Raw genomic sequence first — 14,746 nt, forward strand, 5'->3', positions numbered from 1 at the left:
CAGTTTATGAGGAGGGGCACAAGGTCGCCGGAAGGGAGACGATGTAAGTGCAACCCTAGAGCAACCATGGAAACAAGGCAGAAAGAAAGAGCAACAAATAAGCCAACAGAGAAGATAAAAAAGGCATCTTAAAATACAATCAACCCAAGAGCAGCAGGAAAGAGAGAAAAAGGAATACAGAACAGATGGGACAAGTAGAAAACAGCAGCATCAAAGCCATCATTGACTGCCACATCGATAACCACATGAGATGTAACGGACAAATACACCAATTAGAAAGTAACAACCGCCTGGGCGCCTAACTCAGTCGGCTGAGCATCAGACTCCTGACCTCGACTCAGGTCATGATCTTACAGTTCATGGGAAGGAGCCCTGCACAGGGCTCTGTGCTGACAGCACAGAACCTGTTTGGGATGCTCTTTCTCCCTCTCTCTCTGCCCTTTCCCCAGCTCATGCTCGCTCTCTCTCTCTCTCTCTCTCTCTCTCTCTCTCACAAAATAAACGTTTTAAAAAAGGAAAAAAATCACATTTAGACAATGTATAAATTGAGAAAAAAAGAAAATCAATGAACCCAACGTCAAGAAAACAGGAAAGACGATACAGATCTACTTGAACTAAACACAACTCCTGTATGGGATCTTGTGTTGAGATTTCTGAGTCACCAAGAACTTTTTCTACCTTCTTTTAAGAAAAGGGGCGCCTGGGTGGCTGAGTCAGGTGAGCATCTGACTTTGGCTCAGGTCACGATCTCAAAGTTCATGGAATCGTGCCCCGGGTCGTGCTCTCTGCTGTCAGAGCAGAGCCCGCTTCGGATCCTCTGCGCCCCTCCTCCACTTGTGCACGTGAGCTCCTTCTTTTCTCTCTCTCAAAAAAAAGAAATAAATACGAGAATGATTTCAAAACTGCTAAATGAGAAGCACTAGGCAAATTACTTTCCTACCAACTTCAAACCAGGGCCATCTTTTAAAGATCGGAAGGCACTTTAACCACCAAACACAAGCCCAGTCATCCAATAAAATTAGGAAATTCAAGTCAAAGAAATCAAGCAAAGGGCAAGTCACAAGTGCACTGCTCACGGCAATGTCAGATACCAGCCGGGACTCTGTACCCAGGGCTCAGCACCTCGGATCCACAGCAACACAAACCAGTATCCCGGAGAGAAGCCTTTAAAATCTATCAGTTAAAGATAAATTATGATAAATCACATCTGCACTTCCTACTAAACTGCTTTTTTTAGGTTCTCAAGAAAATACAGAATTAAAAAAATCTCCCTTTACTTGCCACCCCTGAAGATGAAGAAAATGGAATTTAGGGTAAAATAAATTCATCTTTTCCCCTTCTGCAAAAGCAGTACATGGACTGCACATCCGGAGGCGCTGTTGTGCAGCATCACTGATGGTGCGTAAAGGAAAGCATCTTCCCAGTCGTGTCTGTGGAAGCTAGTTTGCAGGCATGTGTCAAAACGCGCAGCAAGGAAGTCACACGCCACTATAAAAACACACCTTCGATAAGGTAGGTTTCAAAAGTCTAGTTGCAAAAAAAAAAAAAAAAAGTCTAGTTGCTTCGGGTCCCCTGGATGGCTTAGTCGGTTAGGCAACCGACTTTGGCTTAGGTCGTGATCTTGCAGTTGGTGGGTTCGAGCCCCGCGTCGGGCTCTGTGCTGACAGCTCAGAGCCTGGAGTCTGTTTCGGATTCTATTTTGTAGCTGTTAAGTGAACGGAAGGGAACGCAGTAAGGAAGGGATCTAGGCCAGGTTACTGACCCATACTAAATTTCCTCCAAAAATGTATTTTTATCAAGGTCACTGATCTCAGAATAAACACACAGTAGCTCTAAGATGTCCTGCAGCGTAAGGAAAAAGAAAAGTATTTTCTAAAAGATACCTGCAAAATGCACACTCCCCTGAAAACATTACACAAAAATAATAGGTTCAGGCCCAAAAAAGAGGTCTCAGAGAGTTTACCTTCTTCTTTTTTCTTTTTTTTAATTCAGGTGTTAATTTTTGAGAGAGTGAGCACACATAAGCAGGGGAGAGGCAGAGAGAGGGGGATAGAGGATCCAAAGTAGGCTGTGCTTTGACAGCAGTGAACCCGATGTAGGGCTGGGACTCACGAACCATTGAGATCATGACCTGAGCCAAAGTCGGACGCTCAACCGACTGAACCCTCCAGGTGCCCCCAAAATTTACTTTTTTAAAAGTCTAAGCACGAATGAAATTACTTCCTATGATAGGTATCTTAAGGTAAGGACTCTTCCTGGAGAAGACATCAAGGCAGGAGCTCGACTACCCGACAGCTCACAGGAGAGGCCTGGCTGGACGGGACAGGGGAGGGAAGTCACCGGGGTGGAGGCCGGAAGCAGGCTCTAGGCTCCAAGCTGTCAGCACAGAGCCCGATGCAGGGCTCGAACCCACCAACTGTGAGATCACAACCTGAGCCAAAGTCAGATACTTAACCGACTGAGCCACCCAGGCGCCCCCCCAAAATTTTTTTGTTTTTTAATGTTTACTTATTTTTGAGAAAGAGACAGAGCATGAGTCGGGGGGGGGGGGGGGGGGCAGAGAGAGAGGGAGACACAGATTCCGAAGCAGGCTCTAGGCTCTGAGCTGTCAGCACAGAGCCCGACACGGGGCTCGAACTCATGAACCGTGAGATCAGGACCCGGGCCTAAGTCGGCCACTTAACCAGCAGAGCCACACAGGCGCCCCCCTGAGTGATTATTTTTATATCTGGGATATAGAGCAATAAAGTTCAAACTGTTAGGGAAAAATCTGTTACATGATGGCCAGCAGGACTGATCAGGGAATTTCAGTCCCTGCCTGAAGACTGCCCTTCCAGATTCTTGTTCCCACCCTGCTCGCCTCAGGCGCCAAAATACTACTGCTGGGAAAATAAGTAAAGTTCTGCACCATAAGATGGCCGATGGGACTAAAGCTCTAATTCCCAGCTTAGAGAGACTCCTCTTCTGGGTTCTTCCTGCCCTGTCTGCCACACGCGTGCAAAAGCCGTCACAAATGCGGAAGAGGACGCTATAAATTACCCTTCCCGCCTGCATTCAGTGCTCAGATCTCTGGAGAATGATCTCTTCTCTGAGCTCACCACTGTAAAATAAACCTCCGTCCTTCCAAGATCTCCGAGTGCCACTTGGTTCTTCTGCCGGGTGATCCAGACCAGTTTCCATAATAAAACAACTTTAAGCGTATGTATATTCACACACACGTACACACAGTGGCTTTGAATAACCGTTGAAATGGACAACCGCACCTCACGAAGACAAAGCCCCGCCCGGTGACCGCGCAGACGAGGCAGGACAGCACCACTTTCTGACCTGTCCCACAAGGCCATGTGCCTCCCAGGCACTTGGGTCCATTTGTTGTTGCATTAACTGGAAGAAAGTCATGTTTCCCCAGTCTCCCTCCAAATGCCAAAAAAAAAAAAAAAAAAAAAAAAAAACCATCGGAATCCAAACTAACAGACTCGAAATGGACCGGACACCAGCATCATGCTTCAGCTTCGTGAAAGCTGAGTCCTAGAAGCGCACGATGCCATCAGGACCAGAGAAGACACAAACCACGGGACGTCTTCGGGAAAAGCAAGTTTGTCTCTTTGGTCGCCATATCCGAGCCCCAGAGGGTGCCTGGAGCGTAAAAGACGCCTCATATTTCCTGGGGGAGCAGTCCAGGACCCCTGAACGCCTGCTCAGACGGGCCGGAGTGCAGCCATTATTTAGACGGAGGCTAACACTTTCTGCAGCTCACAGGGACCATCGCGGATATTGTGGGGGCATTTTCTATAGACCAACCCTTCTCTGTAGCCCACTCCTGCTCGTTAACGCACCAGGCCAGTGAGAACACGGGAGACGTGTATCCAACCACAAGCCGTTCTCTGTTTTAGGAGAGAATGCCTTTGGTCTCACATGCATTTGACTTAGTTACTACTTCGGGAGAAACCATCAAGGAGACGTGATGTCACGACTACCGCGTCCTCGTCACCCTCCCCCACTTCTCCGAGGCACACTCCCACGGGTGGCGGCGTCCTTAAGGGTCCAGGTGGAGGGGTGTGGACACTCCCTTCTCTCTCCGGGGAAACGGAGCAGCTGAAGCCCGCACACATCCGGCCACACGTTCAGCAGGCGCTACAGCCCTTCCCTCTCCCTCACTCGGCTGCATTCTCTTAGAAAAGCCATTTAAACTCTCCAATTACACACTAAAATAAACCTCACCCCCCAAAACTCCAGAATCTAGAAGAAAAGAAAGAAATGCTTCCGTTTCTACTCTTAGTCCCAGTTAAAGAGAAGATAAAAAAATGTGACTTCCAACATGTTAAATTAGTCTGTAAAAAGTTTTGGTTTTTTGTTGTTGTTTTTTTAATTTGAGAAAGAGAAACAGCATGAGCACGGGAAAGAGGGAGGGAGAGAGAGGGTGGGAGAAGGGGAGAGGGGAGGCGAGGGTGGGAAAGAGGGGGAGAGGGGGTGGGTGGCCGAGAGGGGGAGAGGGAGGGAGAAAGAGTGAGAGAGAAGGGGAGAGGGGGAGGCGAGGGTGGGAAAGAGGGGGAGAGGGAGGGTGGCAGAGAGGGGGAGAGGGGAAGAGGAGGAGACAGGGAGGGAGACCCTGGGTCCCACGACCCTGGGAGCATGACCTGAGCCGAAATCAAGGGTCAGATGCTCAACCAACTAAGCCACCCAGGTGCTCCAGAAGGAAAGTTCTATGTCTCAGAATTTAATGTAGTAGAATCTGGACTATAAGGAACTTTAGGCAAAAGACCTTACAACAAATTTTCTGTTTCCCGTTGCTGATTCATTGTGAAATTCAGAGAAAACAGCAAACTAACCTTAACTACAAGGATATTATTAATCCCTCCTAAGGAAGGCATACGAATCAGAACCTGCTGAGCACCCTGGCAAAATAACTGAATTTAAACGTCTCAAAGACTTTCGCGACCCTAATTCTTCAAGGACATAGTTAGTAACTGTGAGTAAAATGGATAAGAAAATAAACTCCCTAGGGGCACCTGGGTGGCTCAGTTCAGAGCCTGGAGCCTGTTTCAGATTCTGTGTCTCCCTCTCTCTCTGCCCCTCCCCCGTTCATGCTCTGTCTCTCTCTGTCTCAAAAATAAACTTTAAAAAAATATAAACAAAAATTAAAAAATAAAAATAAAATAATTACAAAAAAAAAAAAAGACACTCCAAAGAAGCCCGAGCCCGCATCACATGACATGGCATGCATGGGACCGCTCCATCAGAACGTGAGTGCTCCTGGGGTGCAGGAATCCGATGAGCCAGCAGGAATCCGCTGACTTCATTAGCCTTAGCTGCCTCTGGCTACGACCCATCTGGTCCCCCAAAAACCACCTGAACGTTCCGCTTCTCCTGAGGAATCCCTCTCTCTCGCCACCAGGACTTGGGCCCACGGGAGCCTCTCGCTCGAACGGAGGACGTTTCGCCAAGCGGCCGCTACACACCAAGCACGGCACTAGGCACCTTTGCCCGGATTTCTTCACACGACTTTCAGGCCGCCTGCAGAAGGCGTCCAGCCCCGTATCGTGAGGGAAGCAGCTCAGGCACGAGTCCAAGTTAGGAACGGCCAGCGAGGACCCTGTGCAGGTCCCGGCCTCTCCGTGCCGGGCGGCCTGTCACTTACAAACTCTCCAAGCACCTAACAGGGCCCTCCCAGGGAAGGAGGGAGGGCTGACGGTCGATGCCAACATACCTGGTGAGCACAGCGCCTCGGAGGCGGATTGGGGATCTCCACTTTGGCCCAGGCGTCCTTCCTGATATTGTAGGTGTAGAGTTCGTTATACACAGATGTCTGCGAAAAAGAAGAAGGATTTAGTATCACGAAGGATGCCTCGACACAAGCGACGGTAGGTGGAACATGAGATCTCGATCACTAGCTGTCCCCGGGAAACGGGTTTCGTTTCGTAAAGCCATGCAAATCACACCGATGCAGGAGGCCTGGGGCTGGTCCCCTGGGAGCCTTCGGGATAATGACAAAGAAAAAGACTTCCCACCATCCCTACTAGGGCCTAAGATACCAAGATCCCTTGCTGCCCCCAAGTTGTCTTTCTCTTCAAGTCAAGCCTGGTTTTTAAAATGCACGAAAGTTCAGAGTGGAAGATGAACGGGTGAAGTCAGACTCGCAGGGGTCCTCAGCACGGAGGGAAGGGGAGCTCGTGCTTTTCTGTTTATGCTCAACTCTGAAATACAGGTCTTTTTGGCCCGCCCAGAAATGAAAATTAGCTCTACAATTTGCGAGCACTTTCCTACCCCACTGGTAAGGGTAGGAAACAACCCTGGAAACGCCTCACGGGCACGAACGTCAGCCCGAGTGAGCAGGGTGCCAGTCTAGCTCAAGCAGGCAATACGAGGAGTGACCCTAGAGGTCACTAGAGGGTCCTGGTGGCTGGTCCAGGACAAGGTCACGTGCCAGCCCTGTAAGCTCACGAGGCGGGACCGGTGCGTGTTTGATATCGCTACTTTAAATCAATTTTGCTCAAAATGAGACCCATGGAAATTTGAGGGGAAAAGAAAAAAATATATACTTTACTTTTTGGCCATTGAAATATTCACCTCCGAAAAGGATTAATTCATCTTTGTCGGGATGCGCAGACAAGGAGGCGTGCAACCTACACGAGACAGAAGCAGGGGCCGGTCAGTGCACAATCCGGCCACGCAGAGCCCCGCTGAGAGCCCGCCTCCCTTCCCATCGGAGGCCTTTATCGCCTCCCCGAACTCCCGTAGAAGAGAAGCCCGGCAATCTGAGTGGAAGCTAAGGCCCCAACCCTTAAATGCCACCTCACGGCCACGACGCCAGTCTCCCAGGACAGCCCTGGACCTGTGTGACTCACATAGCACTTGGCTAAAGACCATCAGGCAGTGAGAAGTCTAGGAGCTCCCGCCTCAGTGCCCAAATTTCCAGAGCAGACCTACACTGTAAGGGTCTATGCCCTTGAATCACAATCAAAACCGTTCTAAAAAGTCTAGTGTTTGAGCATTTCAACACAGTATCTCCTTCCACCTAAAAAAATACAAATAAGGGGCTCCTGGATGGCTCAGTCCATTAGACGTCCAACTCTTGATTTCGGCTCAGCTCATGATCTCACAGCTTTTGAGTTTGAGACTCACAACGGGCTCCGTGCTGACAGTGTGGAGCCTGCTTGGGATTCTCTCTCACCCTCTCTCTCTGCCCCTGCCCTGTTAGCTCTGTCTCTGTCTCTGTCTCAAAAACAAACTAAAACATTAAAAAAATTTAAAATGTCAGTAACTTTGTGCTTATATTACACCTGAAAACAAAGGAGCAGCCGTAAGGAATCTGTCAACACCCCAGACCATCTCAGTAGGAAGTACTGAAGGACAGTGATGGGGGTGAGAGGACAGGACGAACCATCAGCGGAAAATACTTCTCTCAAAATCCCCACGAGCGGGGTCCCCGGGGCGCGTACTGCAACCTAATTCCGAAGGAGTTCATCAAGGAAAACAAAGGTTTCAAGGTCAAATAAGTTGGAGAAATGAGGCAACTCTATCTTCCCTCAGGGATTTACTGTCCACAAAACATTTTAGACGCTGAGAAAGTTTGCAGGAAAGAAACCAGTGTTAAAATAGTGCTACTGCTGTGGCAAACGGCCTCACAATTAAACACGAAATCACCACAGGACCCAGCAACTCCGCCCCTTGGTATGTGCCCAAGAAGACCGAGAACAGGCTCACCCAGACCCCTGTATGGCGACGTTCATACAGGATCACTCACGACAGCCAAGAGGTGCGAACAATGGCAGAGTCTGTCACAAGCTGACCGGACACACGCAATGCTGTGCCTCCACGTAATCGAACGCTACTGCTCTCCGAAAGGAAAGCAGCTCAGATTCCCGCTACAGCGTGGGTGGGCCTCGAGGACGTTGTGCTAAGTGAGCGAGAGAAGCCAGACACACAGGGACAGACTGACTGCACTTGTATGAAACATCCAGAACAGGCAAACCAAAAAACCAGAAAGTGGAGGCCACCATGGGCAGAGAGGAGGGGGACGGGAGTGACTGCTAACAGGTCCAGTGCTCCCATCGGGGGTGATGGAAATTTCCGGAAATGGATTATTGCACAGCACCGTGAACGGAAGTCGCCCCAGTGAGCTGTAGAGCTAAAAATGGTGGAAATGGAAACTTTTACACTAGATATCTTTCACTACAATTTTTTTTAATCTCAAAAGGAAACCAGTTGTTCCCAAAGCTCTTTAACGCAGAATCTTTTCTTCACTTAACCTACTACACTTTTCTGTGGTGGGGGCGCCCGGGGGGCTCAGTGGCTGAGCGTCCGGTTCTTGAGCTTGGCCCAGGTCGCGATCTCACGCTTTGTGTGACCGAGGCCCAAGTCAGGCTCTGTGCCGACAGCACGGAGCCTGCTTGAGATTCTAGCTCTCACACTCTCTCTCTCAAACTTAAAAAAAAAAATTTTTTTTCCCTGTGGAAAAGTAACAAGCACCCCCCGGAAAGAGCACCCAGGGCGGGCCCGGAGTGTCACAGGGTCGCTGGCGCACGCCCCGGGCCGCGTCCGCCTCCTGGGGCCTGCGTCCGGAGCCCTGCGGCTCTGAGGGAAAGGAGTGTATGGCCCTTCCTTCCCCCTTAAACTACAGCACAGCCAACCCCTGCGGGCACACGCGCTCACGAAACTCCGTAGTTTGCACGGTGTTTCCCAGAACACGATGGAGAAGCAGGAGGTGACAAGCCGCTGGGGTTGCCGACCGGAAGACCTCCTATCTCAGCTCCAAGCACCACTCCCTTCTGCCAGAAAGTGTTCCCAGCCGACCAGGGAAGCACTAACATTCCAAATTATATCCTAACATTAAGCCCGGCTCTTGGGACGACATCACTTGAGGAAAAGTTTGAAAGTGTCAGCAAAAGGGGGACGAAAAATCCATCCACGTTCAAAGTGGCTTCCCCCTGGGCGCTGTGCACACGAAGCCTTGGACTCCCAGGACTCCTCTGCTTTAACGATTCAAAGGAAAACGCACGTCTACCACACGTGGAACGTGCCGATACGCGGGAAAGCAAGCCGGACTCCTAACGTCGTTTCTCACGCAAAAACAGGAACAACCCGCAACCCTGGGGGCTGCTGGGTAGCTGTCCGCGTCACGCCGTCCTGCTCGGGGCCAGGCACGCCGTCCCCCCACCTCGGAGGAGCCGAGGACTAAACCCCGTGTCCCAGGCAGGTGGGATCTGAGCGTCAGAGCCGTCACCTGCGCCTCCCTTCCGGAAGAGCTGGCCCCCAGGCCTCCACTCTCAGGCCGACCACGGCCCTGGTAAAACTCATCTCCGTTGCAACCACGGCGCGAGGAAGGGTAGTTTTGATCCTGACAGAAAGCAAACAAATCATTTCTCAACCAGTCTCAGGTGCTTGTGACGTTAACGCACCTCTCCCCTTCTCTGAAGAAGGCGGGACCTTTTCTAGGGTCACCTGGCCTTTCCCGGTTCCCAGCTCAACGCAGGCAATGTTTTCCCCCTACTCTGTCGGCAGCGAGCGGAACCCTAAATCAAATCATAACACAACCCGAATTCGGACGCGAGGGGACAGGGATTGGCACAGAAGAGGAAGAAGTCAGAGGAAAACCAAAGCCCGCTCATCCCGGCTCATCCGAGAGGTACCTGAAACCCTATGAGACCGGAGTCCCTCACGTAATTCACAAATTCTTTCAAACTGGCGTACACACATTGACGTCCGAAAGTCCCACTTGCCGTCAGGAACAAACAGCAACAGAAGATGGATGTGGAGGTCTGTGCCTGTGACACACAGCTTTGAAACGTTTTAAGAACTGGAGAGTTCACTGGGGTAACACTCTAGTCCATGAGCCGCGACCAGCTGGAGAGCTCTCAAACGGCACGGTCCCACCGAGCAGCTGAGCTGGGGGACCCAGCTTCATGTTGCTTGTGACAACCGGGCAGAAGAGCCTCAGTCCCGTTCTTCAGAAGAAAAGTCAAAAACCGTTGTGTGGGAGCTTATCCAGAACGGGAATGGGTTTTCATGATGAAAACATCCCACGTGCCTGGTTATTCATGACAACACGGTGCCACTTATTTTCTTAAACATTTATTTTTGAGAGGGCGCAAGCGGGGGAGGGGCAGAGAGGGAGACAGAGGATCCTGGGTGGACTCCACGAGGACAGCACAGATCCCGATGCGGGGCTCGAACCCACAAACCGTGAGATCACGACCTGAGCCGAAGTCGGACGCTTAGCAGACGGAGCCACCCTGGCACCCCAACATGGCGCCAACTTAAAGTGCTTGTCCAATGTACGCAAACCGTCAGAAGCCAGAACGAAGAGCCCTGGCTCACTTACCTTGGAGAAGGCGGGGGGCACGGTGTCTCCACGACCTGAGTCTTGGTGGCGTCCAGTGCCTGGAAGTGGGCGAGGAGAGCTTCCAGGTCTTCCTAAAGGGAGATAAGCAGTCACACCTGAGACATGCTCTTAAACTCCTCTTAATGCTTATTTATTTTGAGAGAGAGAGAGAGAGAGACAGGGAGAGAGCGGCGGGAGGGGGGGGGGGGCGGAGAGGGAGGGAGAGGGAGAGAGAGGGAGAGACAGGGGGAGAGAGAGGGAGAGACAGGGAGAGAGAGGGAGAGACAGGGAGGAGGGGGAGGGAGAGAGGGAGGGGAGGGGGAGGGGGAGGGGGAGGGGGAGGGGGAGGGGAGGGGGAGGGGGAGAGGGAGACACACGGGGCTCGATCTCACAACTGTGAGATCATGACCTGAGCCTAAATCAAGAGTCGGATGCTCAACCGACTGAGCCCCCCAGGCGCCCGTCAGGCCTGGGTCACCTTTCCCACTGTCTGCCCTGACCGGGGGCCAGTCACATCTGAGAATATGAATGTGTTCCTCCCATTTTAAAGACACAGAATCTGGGGCGCCTGGGTGGCGCAGTCGGTTAAGCGTCCGACTTCAGCTCAGGTCACGATCTCGCGGTCCATGAGTTCGAGCCCCGCGTCAGGCTCTGGGCTGATGGCTCGGAGCCTGGAGCCTGCTTCCGATTCTGTGTCTCCCTCTCTCTCTGCCCCTCCCCCATTCATGCTCTGTCTCTCTCTGTCCCCAAAATAAATAAACATAAAAAAAAAAAATTTAAAGACACAGAATCTGACATTTGCAAAAGTACTCAGAGCTCGACCTTAGAGGCAGTTTTCTCGCAAGTATACTTAGATGCACGCACGCTGCACACAGCACCCCACCTCACACCCTCACACCCCGCACAGAGGGCCCCCCCTCCATTCAGACAAGCCGGCCCTGACTTCCTGCCAGCACTTTCCACCGCTTCTCAGAAAGCCAGGCCGGGGCCGCCCGCCAGCACGCTCCGCTGTCTGCACAGCAGGCTCTGAGACTTCCCTCGCTCATTTATTTGTTTCCTCCTCCTTTCCACCAACATAATAAAGATAAGCTCCAAGTAAGACCAGTCAGTCTGTTCAGAACGGCGCCTGCACGCGGGGGTTCTGCAACTATCACCTGCAGGCAATCTGGGTTTATTTTCACAACTGCAGAAACAGACTTAGAAGTCAAGGTGCCAACTGACCTGCACAGCCGGGCGGCCCTGGAACCTGGTCTTCCTCCTCCCAGTCCAGAGTCTGCATCCCTGCATTCACTAGTGATTGCACACCCCCAGTGTGTCAGGGGAAAGTTACCTTCTGTCCTCGTCTCTTCTTGAAAGCTCACTGTCCTCACCTTGCTTGTGCTGGGATCTGAGATGTGTCCCCGCCTCCTTTCACGCTTCCCTCCCTCCCCATCCCACAGCCCTCATCCCGCAAGGTAGGCAGATATCCTTCCTGCACTTAAACACACTTCCAGGGGGGTGTGGGTGACTCAGTCGGTTAAGCGTCCGACTTCAGCTCAAGCCATGATCTCACGGTTCGTGGGTTCGAATCCCACGTCAGGCTCCGTGCTCACGGCTCAGAGCCCGGAGCCTGCTTCCGATTCTGTGTCTCCCTCTCTCTCTGCCCCCTGCCCTGCTCACACTCCGTCTCTGTCTCTCAAAAAGTGAAGAAGCGTTAACGAAAAAGAAAAATCAAAAAAAAAAACAAAAAAAAACCACACTGCCAGACCATTCTGCCCATTTCTTTTCCCACCCCACCTCCTCACTCTAAGCTCCAAGGGCTTTCTCTCAGCGCCTTTCGACAGAACGCCACAGTCCTTGGCCTGAACAGCCACCCACAGCCCTCCGCCTCCCCACCGTGCACGCCTGGGCCCCCAGGAAGCGGCCACTACCTGGAACAGAGGGCGCCTCGCTATCGAGCCCTTCTTTATACTTTCACCACACAAACATCTCCCTAAGTGACCCGTGTTATTCCTCCACGCCGCTGACATCGTACTGCGTATTCTCTTGCAACCTGCCATTCTGCTCAACACTGCCACAGCCTGACAGGCTGAATCCCTTCACTTCCGCCGTGGCAGAGCTCCGACTCCATCCGGCGTCTCTACCCACCGTGCTGCTCAACGCCTGGGCCAATCCCAACGTTCTGTCTTCACAAACAATACTCCTAGCGCCACGTTTGTGCCCGTCTCCGTGCAGCTGGGGAGCTTCTCCAAGGCAAGCCTGCCGGTGTGTGACTGCACGTGGCACCTTCCAATTTTCTCCGCGAGGACAAATTAGGATTCAGAGGGGTTCTACCAATTCTCACCCTCACGCGGCCCACGAAAACACCCATTATCCTGCCACTTTATGTGAGCAGTGGCCTAAAGGCTACGACCCTAACGCAAAACCGCTGTGTTAGCTACGCAAGACAACTGACCCGCCGGAACTTTACAGAGACCTGGGTGGAGGAGGGCGTGTTGGGCGTCACAATCACTTCAGGGCTCCTGGTCCAACGTCATTCACCTGAGAAATTATCTTCCTGGAGACAGAAGGGCTTCAATACCGACAGCGTGGAAGGGGGAGGAATCTGCGTGACACCCAAGGGGAGCTGTCCACCGGGTATGTGAGACACGAGTTCTGTGGCAGGCAGAATTCCAAGCTGTCCCCAAGATCCCCCCTCAGTCCCCCGCCAGGAAAGGACGGGACGCACTCTCATGAGGTTACGTTATATGACACAGCTGGCTTTAAGAAAGGGAGGTTATCCTCTGTGGGCCTGACCTAATCAGATGACCAGTGATCCTGAAGGTCTGTTGTGAGGATGAGTGGAGGCAACATGCAGAGTCCCAGGCCCCAGGCCCGACAGGTTCTCTGCACGGGGGAGCCGCTGCTACCGCCATCTAAGTACTGGGCACTGCAGAGAGGTGTGACGATGAGTGAACACCTGTTAACAGTTACCGAGTGCCCACTATGTGCCAAGCACCGGTCTAAAGAGTCCCCCAAAACTAACCGTCTTTCTGCGCACAACCCTACCCAGGCACACGCGGCCACTAGCCCTACTTCACGCGCGAGAAACTGAGGCACAGACACTGCGCAGGCAGGCCATGCTCCTCTGAGGTCTTCCAGCTCGTTGTGGCAGAGATGAGATTCAGACCCAGACCTGTGGATGCAGGGCCCAAGGACTTAACCGATGAAGAGCCTGAGAGCATCAAAGCCCAATCCCACTGTCTGACAGAGGAGAGAGCAGAGTCGTGAATGGCTCGGGAAGAAAAAGGGCAACGTGGTTAAGAGCTCTGGAATGGGAACATCTGGTCAGCTTACAGCCCCGTGCTGCTTCCCAGCTCTGTAACTTGTTAGCTGCTGATTTCCTAACTGTCAGGTGGGCATGCCAAAGCTGCCTGCCTCACTCGGTTGGGAGGACCGGAGCCCGGGCAGCAGAGCACCTGGCACACGGCAAACTGTCACGAACCGCCGTAGATCACCCAGGTCGGGAAGTCCATGTGCAACCGCCGACGGAAAGCAGAATACTCAGAATACTCAAGGCTAAGTTCAGTACTGATCCATTCGCAGAGCCGGCGGCGCGGAGACAGAGGGAGATACAGCGAGAGGCCAGGGGGAGAGAGAAAGAAAGGAGAGAGCTTGAGAGAGACAGAGACAGAGACAGAGAGAGAGAGAGACAGAGAGAAGTAGAGAGCGGGAGAGAAAAGGCAGCACTGTTGCCAACAACCGTTCTGGAATCCCCACAGTTGCACTTGCTCCCACTGACGCTCACGGCTCCGGGCTTCTAAGGAAGAAGGGCAAGGCTCAGAAGCGGAGGCCCTCGCCCGGTCCTCTCGCCTCCCGGCCGAGGGAAGCCCGACGGGACCCGGGACCCCACAGCGCGCACGGAGGGGGCGGGTGGCTCGCGTGGAGAAGGCGCCGGGCCTGGCCGCCGGCCCCGCTCACCTCCTCCTTCCGCGAGCGCTTGGACACCTTCTTCTCCATCTTGGCGGCCGTCTTCTCCGCCCCGCGGCCCTTCTTCTCCTTCTTGCCCTTCTTGCCCATCGCGCCGGTCCGAGGTGGAACCAGGACTCCAAGAGGGGCGGGCAGCGAAGCAGAGCACGGCGCTGCGCGGCGCACCGGAAATACGCGCTCGCGGGGGCGGGCGCGGGGAAGCGTCACTTCCGGCGCGCTACGCGCGTGCTTCCGGCCGGCGGCCGAAACTCCCGGAGCCCCGGCGCTGGGACTCTGGGGACAGGCTGGGCGCCCTCGGGCGGGGGGTGAGGGGCGCGTGGGTGGAAAGCTGCCGGCCCGGCCGTGGGAGATCCCGCCTGCCCTCCCCCTGGGGCCCCACCGAGCGAGCTGAGGTGGGCTGCGAGTGTTTACTGGATGCGGCCAAATTACTTAGCCTCGCAGAGTGACCCGATTGGGTGACTCGGGACGGGAGCCACA

General features: G+C 53.1%; 1 protein-coding gene across 4 annotated transcripts in view; it reads right to left on the reverse strand.

Annotated features, from left to right (window-relative positions):
* The window catches only part of KLHDC4 (kelch domain containing 4), a 66,966-nt gene extending 52,544 nt beyond the window's left edge, over positions 1–14,422 (reverse strand). For 2 of the 4 annotated variants that reach the window (XM_047846210.1, XM_047846212.1), the window contains exons 1-4: positions 14,261–14,422; positions 10,322–10,413; positions 6,545–6,623; positions 5,708–5,806 (exon numbers count right to left, since the gene is read on the reverse strand). In XM_047846210.1, the coding sequence (XP_047702166.1) occupies positions 5,708–5,806; positions 6,545–6,623; positions 10,322–10,413; positions 14,261–14,359 (369 nt within the window). In that variant the 5' untranslated portion in view covers positions 14,360–14,422. Of the gene's footprint in view, positions 1–5,707; positions 5,807–6,539; positions 6,624–10,321; positions 10,414–14,260 lie in introns of those variants that run through there. The other 2 variants (XM_047846211.1, XM_047846213.1) reach the window with 2 other exon arrangements.
* Positions 14,423–14,746: the final 324 nt, after the last annotated feature.

This window comes from Prionailurus viverrinus, unplaced genomic scaffold, assembly GCF_022837055.1.
Source record: "Prionailurus viverrinus isolate Anna unplaced genomic scaffold, UM_Priviv_1.0 scaffold_38, whole genome shotgun sequence".
Taxonomy (NCBI): Eukaryota; Metazoa; Chordata; class Mammalia; order Carnivora; family Felidae; genus Prionailurus; species Prionailurus viverrinus.